Source organism: Watersipora subatra, chromosome 9, assembly GCF_963576615.1.
Source record: "Watersipora subatra chromosome 9, tzWatSuba1.1, whole genome shotgun sequence".
Taxonomy (NCBI): domain Eukaryota; kingdom Metazoa; phylum Bryozoa; class Gymnolaemata; order Cheilostomatida; family Watersiporidae; genus Watersipora; species Watersipora subatra.
This window is the reverse complement of record NC_088716.1, coordinates 46,538,543-46,549,669: the sequence shown is the minus strand read 5'-3', so window position 1 is coordinate 46,549,669 and position 11,127 is coordinate 46,538,543. Positions and strand designations below refer to the sequence as shown.

Here is an 11,127-nt window from a genome sequence, read left to right as displayed (position 1 = left end):
TATGGGAAAATGCAGAAACAAGAACTTCCTGCTTGACTAAGCAGCCCACCTAAGACATGAACAGGCAAGAATGCTGCTCTATCGCCGTAATATAATTAAAACAACAAATGCCATAACAAGTAACAACCATATAATTTATTACAAAAAAAAGAATTATAATACAAATAAATTGTGGAAAAGATTTTTAAAGGTGGCAGTGTGAAAGTAAACAATAATATTATATATTACCAGTCACCAGCTAGAAAGAAGAGGCTACAGGCTGACATATGGTACAGCATAGAAATGAACTAGCGTGTCAGTGACATTAAGAATGCTTGTATAGGAATCATATGTAGGTTCTAGGTCTATGACAATGTTAATCTACGATATGTCGTGCCTTTCCGAAGCTCATCCCTGCCTGTGACGCACCCCTATTAGTTCCCATCTGCAAGCCAATCACACTTTGTCCTGCTTTCAACTGCTCATCTGTGAAATCTCTTTTGTTCTCAGTTGATTCCTTTGGTCCTAATCCAAACTGCAAAAAATTGAAAGTTGATGAGTAAAAGATTACAGAGAAGATTGCCCATTCACCGTAACACACAGATTAATTCAATAATATTAAACATACCAGGAGTTGGGTAAAACAGCAATGATTTCATTTTAAGCATTGAATATAAGTCCGTGTTCTGGAGCCAGCACCTCCCTCCAACCCAACAATACTAAGATAATAATCTCGGGCACCGACCTTTCTCATAAGTGCTGCAATGCAGGTGATAACTTGGTTCATATTCTGCTCCTCATACAAATCTACAGTCGCGAAGCACTCATGATCTGGTACACCGAGCTGTTTGCAGACATCTATGAACTTGTTGATGAGCTCCATCTGTTTGAAGGTCATCTTAGCGCCGTCTATCATCTTCGCTGATATTTTACCTGGAGAGATCACGTTCACCAGCCTAGAAAGACGAACACCAACCAATCTTAGAACAAGTTGTCATCATACATTGAAAGGCAAGATTTGTGTGAGAACTTGTGTTTTTTGGTCAAGAAAACTTTTTAGGCCACCGAGTGGTGAAATAATTCTGTTTCTTTTTAATCGCTTTTTGACTCTAACACGGAATCATAGTTTCACTCATGGTGTATAATACTTCTTACACTTTTTCGCATTTACATATCTTTTTTTACTAAAAATTTCTAACCTTATATTTTCCTCAACAAAAATGCTTTGACGTGCAAACAAAACACTAAAGCTGCACTTTTTCAACACATATGTATCACTAACTATATCAAAAGCCAAAAATTGAGTTACATGAACTATGTCATGGAGTTATCTTTCTTTTTAAATGATGAAGCAGGGCAACAGGATCACCTCCTTGCCTATAGCCGGGACAGGAATGGCAACGTAGCGTGACACATAGAAGCCTTATGTGTTAGTCAAGCAGAGAGAAGTCAATGATCTGTACATCTGAGCATGAACTAGTGAATCAATCACAGCAACAAGATAGCAGCAACAGAACAGCAGTAATGGGATAGGATCAAGAGATGTATAACAACAAGAGCTGCTGTTCTATACAGCCAATAAAACAGTTTCCAGCGCAATTGACAGAATTTCCAAATATTGAGTTTTTGAGTTGAGATAGACCAACATACATGTGTTGGGTACATGCATACATACATTCACTGGGTGCTTAGCTCATAAAAACAATCACTGTCTAGAAGCATCAGAGGCGCCTCTTAAAATAGACAAGTATGGAATTATACTGTGTTGAGACGAGAGATAGAACAGTCATGAGAGCATAATTCCGAGGCCAACCAATTATTAGTAATTCACATTGCATTAGACCCTAAGTGACCAATTTTAAGACTGGCTTACAAACATTCCTAGACGTATATCTATTATGTATGAGTTTTCTGGTATGTTTGGACTGACTTGCTGCTTTGTAAATACTTTCGGAAGTCAAATAAGACTCTAATTGGAATTGGCACCGCCTTGTCAAAGCTTATAACTTATATGACACAAGCATGAATGGTTAAAAACCATGTTGTGACAACTTCACAAATCTATCGGTAGTAGTTGACCATAACTTACCTTCATAAAAGGCAAATAGTTTACCAAAATTCTACCTGAATGACAGAACTTGCTATATCGCAATCTTTTTTACTGACCAAGGGCAAAAGTGCTTACTACCTAGAATCGAGGTTACAGAATCATTTTAGGTGTTGCTAAATGTGATAGGAGTTTAGACACGATCACATCACTATATACATGAGTAATTTAAGATTGGATGAACTTCCTGACATCCCATAGGAAGACTTAACCTTTGACCTGCTGCTTGGCAGTCTAAAGTAATAACTCCCCCAACAGTTACAGCTAAAGCTAGAAATATAAACACTATGGCTTTTACAATTGCATCAGATTTGTAGCAAATGCTACATACACGTTTTACTCATAATTCAACGAAAAAACTAGTTTAAAGCGATTTCTGGGGGCATATTTGTGGTAGCTGTGGTACAAAGGTGCCGGCATGCAGTGCATATTTTTGGTCAGCTAGACTACAGTCCCATCTCCTAATTCAAAAAGCCAAACTTTTCAGACGTTATTCGCAGTCGAGGCATCACCCTTGTAAGAAGCCTATTTAGCCATGAAGTTAATCTCGCGTGACGAGGCATGCATATTGAAGAACCTTGACTGACAAGAATGTATGACATCCTGTACATGCTAATATCACAACATACCTGGCAAGCCTCTGTCCATTCTTGAGTTGTTGATGAACATTGGAGGAGTCTCCAGAAGTATCAAACGACTCCCCAATCTGTTGACTTATCCAGACCATGCACTGTCCGGCTAGCTGGCCATCGTATTTGGATGCCAACTGTAATATCAGAGAGGTAATAAGGGTGGTTCGACCAAATGAGACTTCTGCAACAAGTTGAGTGAACAACTCCTAAACAAGCTAATAAAACTACGCGATTATATTAGAACACAAGCGTTCCATTTCCTGTTACAATCACCAAACTCAAAAGTTGAAAAATGTTTCCTACCATCTCCTTTATCGCTTTAAGCTACACTAAAAACTCAAAGTGTATTCATAAAAATATAGAAAACTGGTTTAGTAAGATTTAAGTTCCTATATTCATAAAAAGGTAATGTATCATCTATGCAACCACCAGAACGATTAAAAAGTTTTATAATTAAGCATGTTCCAAATTGTTACCATGACTACAATGACTCGTGGGGGCATCAAGCAATCATATCAGCATTGGGCAGCGCCAATGTGGAGAGGTTTACTGACCAGCAAAGCAATTTTAATATGCAGTGATGTATTTTAATGACCCATATAGGGAAATGGGCGTATAGCAGGGTGTTATCTCAAGCGAAAAACATCTCAGTTGAACCAAATCCTACTAATAACTTTCAATGATAGATGATCAGAAGTGGCTGGATTTTGAGCACACCTTCCTCAAAATATTCACAGACAAGCCAAAATTTTTTCTAGATGTATTTTGCACAAATTTTTGCACACTACTGCGGAATCACTGTAAATTCACATGAGCAAGAGAAAAAATACTCATTTAAAAATCAAAAGTAACTGGTAATATCTTGCGATGCTTCATACAAGCACTTCTAATACCGCGTCATCTGATATTGTTACAACTCGTGTAACAATTAAGATGGACTGGAATTTGAAAAAAAAACCAGTAACATGAACTGATTCGTAGCATATATGGCGTGCTCATATTTCGCGCAATAAAAAAACTGCCGCTACATCAACAATCGAGAGCGTCTGCAACAATATCCTCGAGAATTATGTCTTCAGGAATGTGTTGAAGAGATGCGAGTATGCGACAGATTTTTACGGCGTCTTGGTGGAATATTACTAGTAGGTCAGACTGTCTGACTAACAGAAAGAGTACGTAGCTCTATATTGCTCATACTTTGCGGTTGGATGAAATATCACCCCTTAACACTGTCTGTATTAGATAACACCGGCTCATTTTCAAACAACACATGTTTGCATACTTGATTGTAGTTATTATCGCACGTTCGATCAATATTTGATGGTCCTCGGTTAAACAAAGCAGAATATTTGAAGTAAGCTAATGTAGGGCGGCTGGTTGCTCACGGATGCTATGCGTTGAACAGTAATACCAGATAAATTACCATGACAAATACATGACTGCTTGATGTAAGACAATAAAATATGCCGACACATTGACATCCTCAAAGTTAATGGGCCCAAAAAGTATGCATCAACGGCCATTGATTACTAGACCTTTCAGTAAAATTGGAAACTTGTAGACCAGATGAGATAGCAGTGTAGAATTCAACAATGTGCGTGGCGGCCACTTATACTTCAGTGCAAACATGTCACACTCGAGTGCCATCCATAAAAGGTATATAGATATAACATTAACTCACATATGTCTAATTCATCTAGAACATTCTTTGTTAGGATTATAACAAGAAGCTAAGAAATTGTCATTATTGTTAAAACACAAATCCATTGATGCAACTTTCAAAATAAGAACAGATAAACCATATACCATAAAATATGTTCCACGGTTATCTGTATAAATATTTTAGGATATCTACTGGCATGCCAAGCCTTGCCAGCTTCGAAACTTCGCTCAACTTGTTGTTTCTCCGAATCATTAGTATTACGGAAAAGCAATATCTTTGTGTAAATATTGGTGGAATAACGGACTACTACATATCTTTTTAATAAAAGTTAGATTACATTGATTTATCAACCACCAACGCACCACCCACATCCGAGGGAACGCCTTACACCACACCTTTATCAAGCAGAGACTTTTTGATGAGATCAGCCAGCCCTTGACCCTGATAGAGGTGAGGCAGGAATGTTGACAAATATTTGCCAAGCTAATGGGGTATTTATCAGGTAACAGTAGTTGGCATGCCGGTAAGCAAAGGCTGGATTACACATGATATTGCTATTGGAAGTAATGACATAGTATACCTCTCTTTATACAAAAGATACGCCCAAATACAAGGGAAAGCAATTGATGAGTCACTGAGGGGGTAGAATGCAAGCCTGTGTACACAGGCGATTCTCAACCAAGCGCAGACCATTTCATACACACTGCGTGTCAAGTAACAATGGAAAGACTATCCACATTACTAATCAAGCAAATTAATCAATAGATTTGAATCAATGCTATTTTATGAATTTCATTGAGTAAGCCCGCATTCCGGACCTGAACTTTGGTATACTCTGCGCCCAAATATGGAAATGTGTCATGCGTCAACTTGAAGCATTCCCCAAGTTTAACTATTCAAAATATATATATTAATGACACGACCAGGCCTTATTACCACACAGGAAACTATTTTTCCAGGTGAGTCATACAAAATTTCTAGACATTCCCAAAAGGAAAGTCACAAATGAGAACAAAAATAAAAACTTGTGTTAAGTTTTCTATGATGATTCGAAAATATAATCGCTATTCCCTCACAAAACAGGACTACCCGAGTTCTGTTATTATTAGCTTGTTAGTAATGTCTACTAGACTATATTAGAACCACAGAAATCCCCCAAGCCAAAACTAATTAAATGGATTCACATCTCTTCAAAAACCTATTTCTCATAAAGCGAATAAATCCCTACACCTTACATAAAACACCTGCTTGAACATACGAAAAATTATTTTTTCAAAGAACTGTTTTTTTATGATTCTGTGAGTTTCTGGTTTTTTGTAAAACTGCCAGGAAACATTTAAAAATAGGAAATCAGTTCAGGTGCTAAGAGCAGACATGTTATTGATGTAAGAGAAGATTTAGGCTGGTTGTTGGTGTTCTGAAGCATGTGGTTAGTAAAAACTAAAAGCTCTCTAGGGGAGGGAAACACCATATTTTTCAATGGCTGAGATGAACCCCATGTCTTCAGATTTTGTTGAGAACTAGGAGTATAAACCGAAATAAAATGACATCGCTTGTAAATCGCCCACAGTATTTTACAGTACAAATGTGCAGATGTCCTCATACTGGTAAAAAATGATCGGCTTAAAAAAAGGTGGTGTGTGTCTTTCTGCCACACAGAAAGACACACGCCACCAGCCTTACAAATAATCTAGACAAACTGTTAAGGTTGCAGGCTTTGAATAGGCACAACAGCACCTCCAAACCATCTCTCAACTAGCTATAAAAGTCGCAGGTCCTTGACAGAGAGGCAAGCCCCTCCAAACAATCTCTAACTAGCAAGAAAGGTCTCTACACCGGGTTATTATCTAAAGGACCATTGAAGTGATTGTGTATTAGCAATACAAACCCAGCTAATTGCTGATTGCCAATCAGCCATACAGCTGGGTTTTTAACCCTTCTAGCTAGATTATCAAGAATGAGTCCCACAGTATGTATTGACTTCTTGCGTTTATAAAGGTTGATGGTTTCACGTAAGCTAATGTCTAGCACAAGTGTTATTATTCACACTGTACTGCCGAGTGGATGCATTGGCACATTCCTTTCATGAGACGACCAGAAGCAGGCAGCATTTCTTGTGAAAATTTACTCGACCTGTATTTACACTGTAAACTAAAGTATAATTACATAACCATTGGCAAACCTTGTCAGTAAGTGTACATTCAATCATTACAACACTGCTAGTGACACCATGGGAAACTGAGATATATTGCTGTAGATAACTAACCGACTGACCCTAGTAACAACTGGAGTAACAACTGTCATCTTATTATAAGATATGAAGTTGCCATGCAAATATTTTATAGACATTACTGAGCTCCACTCGGACCATTACATGAGATGAACAGCCACAGAGATGTTTGTACTTGTGCTGGCACATGACGCAGGGTTGCTAGCAAGGTTCAATGGATAGACAGCTTGGATGCAAGTGGCTGTATTGTCACTTTATGGCCAATATGAAATGTTCAGTCAATGCCAACAAAGTGTTATTTCAATAAGGAGTTACCGTTTTAATAATTATAATTTCTAAATATATGAAACTCCAAGAGGTAAACTACATATTTTGCAATTATTTACCTAGTTAGAATTTCTGACTGAGAGTTTTCAGGCTATAGAAATACTAAAACTACTGAGAGACTGGTTGCATCACATCAAAGGAAGTTACAGAAACTTAAAACTAATGTTGTGAACAAAAAGACATTAAACTTTCAAATTAGCACATTGTTGGCACCATTTTTTCATCAGATACACAGTTATAGCAACTGCCTTTAGCACTCGGAGTTGTTAGCAGATGAATATCACCTGTCACGGCAACGACTTCTCTCAAGCCAGGCATTTTAGGTACCGCTTGACTGCAACTTGCAAAAATGCACTGAGATACATTGCTGTAGAGTGTAGATAAACTAACCTACTGACCCAGAGTCACAACTGTTATCATTTTATTATAAGATTTGAAGATACCATGCAAATATTTCTTAGTCATTATTGAGCTCTACTAGGACCATTCCATACTGCAGCAGCTGCATTAGGATGAATAATCTTCACATGTCAAACTTCTAGACAGCTTGGAAGAGATACCCATACAGGAAATAATCTATAAACTGTCGCCATAGGAAACTAAAATCAGAGCTTAACTACCTCTGCAACTCCATCCTATGAGTCACTGCATATCTTCATCATCTGAGTCACATACATTGAGGAGGACTTACCAAACCTGTTTAGAAGGGATATGTGGTTACTGAGAGCTGCTGTATGTATTGTGAAATTGAATCCGTGATTCATTGCCCTTTTTCAATTCTTCAAACCTGATGGTGTTTTTACAATGCTGGTAGATGATTGTACATATTTCAAGGTTGTAGTGTAGTAAATGACAAGGATATGTTTACAGTAGTGACAAATGATATCATATCATAGTTTATCTTGCAAAATTTTTGAGTCTAGTAAACAAGTATGCCTACTGTGATAAGTTACATTTTTGTGGTCATTGGCTACAAGTACCATTGCCTAGGTGATGAAATACATGTCATCATATCAAAAGATTTTAACCACAACAACAGACTAGTCCAATGATCACTACCAAATTGACTAGAAAATGTCACATCAAGCTTGAATGAGCTAACATTTGACATGTAATCATGCATAAACCCGATTCAATAAATATGTGTTGGCAAATGACGAATGTGAAGAAAGCAAGAATTATAATTACAAGTGTTAAGTAGATCAACTAGAATGAAGTTGAGCTAAAAACCAGGTGTGAGCAAATGGTAGTGAACCATGAGATACAAATTGTTACTATTCTGGGATAGAAACAAAGGTTTACTGTCACAAACGTGTTAATGCCAGTCTAAGCTATTACAAATTTTATCAGTTTTAGCTTCTAAGCCATATTTTCTAAAACCCTATCCACTCTGATTCTAATATTATTTATTACCCAATTTAATACTTAATCGACAGATAACTTGCGACTGTTAATATTAGCATCAGAGCTTATTTCAGAGCTTATTTTTTACAAAATCTTACAATATTATCTTCAAAATCTCACAAAGCGTGCCAGATTTGACGTCACAACGCTATTTGCTTTATAATTAAACTAAAGACAATGCTAAATAATGCTTTTTCACATGGTTAACCTTACTAGCAAGCTCTCTCATTTGAACTATTTGCAGCTTATGTACCCGATGTTTTTCGGTGTTTAAATTCTGTTAAAACTATGAAGCGTTGAAACATGACGAGTATAACTATGTTTTGTATTTGTCTAAACTATATACATATAGTTTATTAAAAAAGCTTTACACGCATTATATAGGACACTAAAAGTATGTCGTTTGCTTAAGCACTTCCACCATTACACAACGCAACTTTTTAATTATTAGTTTCGACGACAAAGGAAATGATACCTTTTCTTGTACTTCTCTGTTTATTCCGCTCTTAGTAGCCCTGACAGACATGATGATTTGGTTTAGATACAGAAGATGCTAAAAAGCCGGTCTTTGTGGTTAGGGTGATGAATGCGTTGTGACTATGGTAAAATTATCAGCGAAGCGGCTGCGTGGAACGCCTGAGTTCAGGAGAAACGGTGATGTAATCAATACAGGAAGCGCACACAGCGATGCGCTGTGAAAGGATTTTCGTAATTGCTATAGGTTTTGAGCAACGTTACTGAGTTCAAGGATGCGACCTATTGAACCCGGAACAGAGGTCACGGTTATTCCCGCTCGTGTTGCGGATTCGTCAATTTATTAGCAAGCGACTACGTATTATAGTCATCAAATCAGCCGCGGCTTCTAATGAAGGAGTGTCTTGTACAGGAGTACTACCACAAGGCACCACGCAGAGCTATCGTGATAATGAATAATTTATCACTGCAACTTTCCGAAAACGAGCAACTGTCTCAATCTATTCAATGTGTCATATCACATGCACCCACACGAGAGCGAATGAGATAACCAAGTAGACTAGACATGTTAAGCTTATTAGATTCATACAACTAGATACAGTATTATAATACTCAAGTCTTCTGTGTTTTACTTTTTGTAGCAACAAAATATATACACAAGGTATACTTTTGTATACTACAAAAGTTGACCCTTTGTAATATACAAAAGGTCATCTAAATATAGAGTTTAACCTATGGTTTAAATCATTACACCGTTATTTAATATGAAATCTACCGAAATAACAGCAACAACTCAAAGTTGGAGTGCTCAACAATGCCAAATGAACATGGATCATAGCTTTATCCACGAAACCTCTGATGCAATAATTGCTACAGTTAAACTTTTTTAATAACCAATTTTGGAAATGAAATGTTTATTTTACTTAAATTCAAGGTTTCAAGATTATTCATGGTTTGTGTCCTCCTTTTTAACATGACAGTTACAAGTTTTCAACTCATTTCAACTTACATGATATGAACCAATTGCATACAACCACTAACAATTATTGTGAAAATATTATTGCCAGCTGCTTTAACAATGTCCGTCCTCATAGCCGAGAAAGGTATTTTCAACACTATTTTTCAAATTATTTATTTTATTTTAGTGACTAGCTGTTGCCCATTTTTTTATTATTGTCGTATTCGAAAAATATTTCTATTTGAAATGAAATTATTGCCAATAAAATAATATGGCATAGCTGGTAAAAATGGTTTCATGAATATCAAACCTTTGCTTGAACTTCAGCATTGATCCCGGCTTTTTCTGCCCTCTTGTCTGACATTATCTATCTATCCAGTAACTTCTTGTTAACTAGCAGCTGTTAACTGATCTTTAATGTAGAACGCCTCAACAAAATTTCAAAATTGATTTCCTATCGTGACTGCCTCTGTCCCGCTCTACTGCTACTAGTTCCCCCCAATGAATGAGGGCGATTTGCATATTATTTGGCTTGCTCTTGAGCTGGTGTGGTTTGCAAGGCTGGAATACAGATTAATCATGAAATAACCTAATTGATCTTATTTCCTTGACAGGGAGGGTTGATAGCTCCTATTGTGGACCCTTCTTATTGAGCTGTTCACAAGTTGAGAACTCGGTATAATCTAACCGCTGCAAGCTTTTTACCAGACTGTTCATGTGAGGCTGGTTAGTTTAACCCGCAACAATATTTGTGGTTTGAAGGTTATATTTTTTGCATTAGGGAATATTCAGGAGCTGCCTTATGTCTAGAGTCAATAGGATAAAATGTAAATTAATATACATAGTTATACACATGGCTGCGTGTCATATATATTGGCATACCAGATTACGAGATGCTACCTAAATTGCCCCTTGAAGTTGAATGATGAGCATCTATAGCATTCTACATCACACAACATTCCTTGCTATCTAAATAGATTCTATGTCTATTGCTGAGCTCCCATTAGCAAAGGTATAAGATGGTTCATTCATTCATTGCATATCGAGGCTGAAGTTGGCTGAATCTAAGATACAGTATCTTATTAACTGCATTTTTATGAGCTGATGTTATCCGGATATAAGACAGCCCATTCACTGCATTTCCATTTGCTGGTGTTATCTGGACAAAAGAAAGCTCCTTCAGTACATGCTCATAGATCAGTATATTTAGATAAAAGAAAGCTCATCCACTGCATTTCTATGAGTTGGTGTTATCTGAATACAGTAGGGCTCATACCCTGCAGTTCCATGACGGTATTATCCAGTTATAAGGTATCTTATTCACAGCAGTTTCACGAATAAGTATTGTCTGGA

The 11,127-nt window shown here is 37.0% G+C and overlaps 1 protein-coding gene across 2 annotated transcripts; it reads right to left on the bottom strand.

Moving 5' to 3' along the window:
* Positions 1 to 120: 120 nt before the first annotated feature.
* On the bottom strand, positions 121 to 10,268 carry LOC137403507 (muscle-specific protein 20-like). 2 transcript variants are annotated; one of them, XM_068089440.1, is made up of 4 exons: positions 10,085 to 10,268; positions 2,716 to 2,852; positions 725 to 935; positions 121 to 514 (listed from the first exon to the last, which is right to left on the bottom strand). In XM_068089440.1, exons 1-4 carry the CDS (start codon positions 10,136 to 10,138, stop codon positions 356 to 358), a joined length of 561 nt encoding a protein of 186 aa, XP_067945541.1. In that variant the 5' UTR covers positions 10,139 to 10,268; the 3' UTR covers positions 121 to 355. The 2 variants fall into 2 exon arrangements, with proteins under 2 accessions (XP_067945541.1, XP_067945542.1); XM_068089441.1 differs by lacking the exon at positions 10,085 to 10,268 and adding an exon at positions 8,818 to 8,978.
* Positions 10,269 to 11,127: the final 859 nt, after the last annotated feature.

Bases quoted from the DNA above. Each gene is read 5' to 3' on its own strand.
- LOC137403507 (XM_068089440.1), bottom strand. From the start codon at position 10,138: ATGTCAGACAAGAGGGCAGAAAAAGCCGGGATCAATGCTGAAGTTCAA. The intron at 936-2,715 runs GTATGTTGTGAT...TCGTCTTTCTAG, and splicing joins AATGGACAGAGGCTTGCCAG to GCTGGTGAACGTGATCTCTC. The intron at 515-724 runs GTCGGTGCCCGA...AATTTTTTGCAG, and splicing joins TTGCAGCACTTATGAGAAAG to TTTGGATTAGGACCAAAGGA.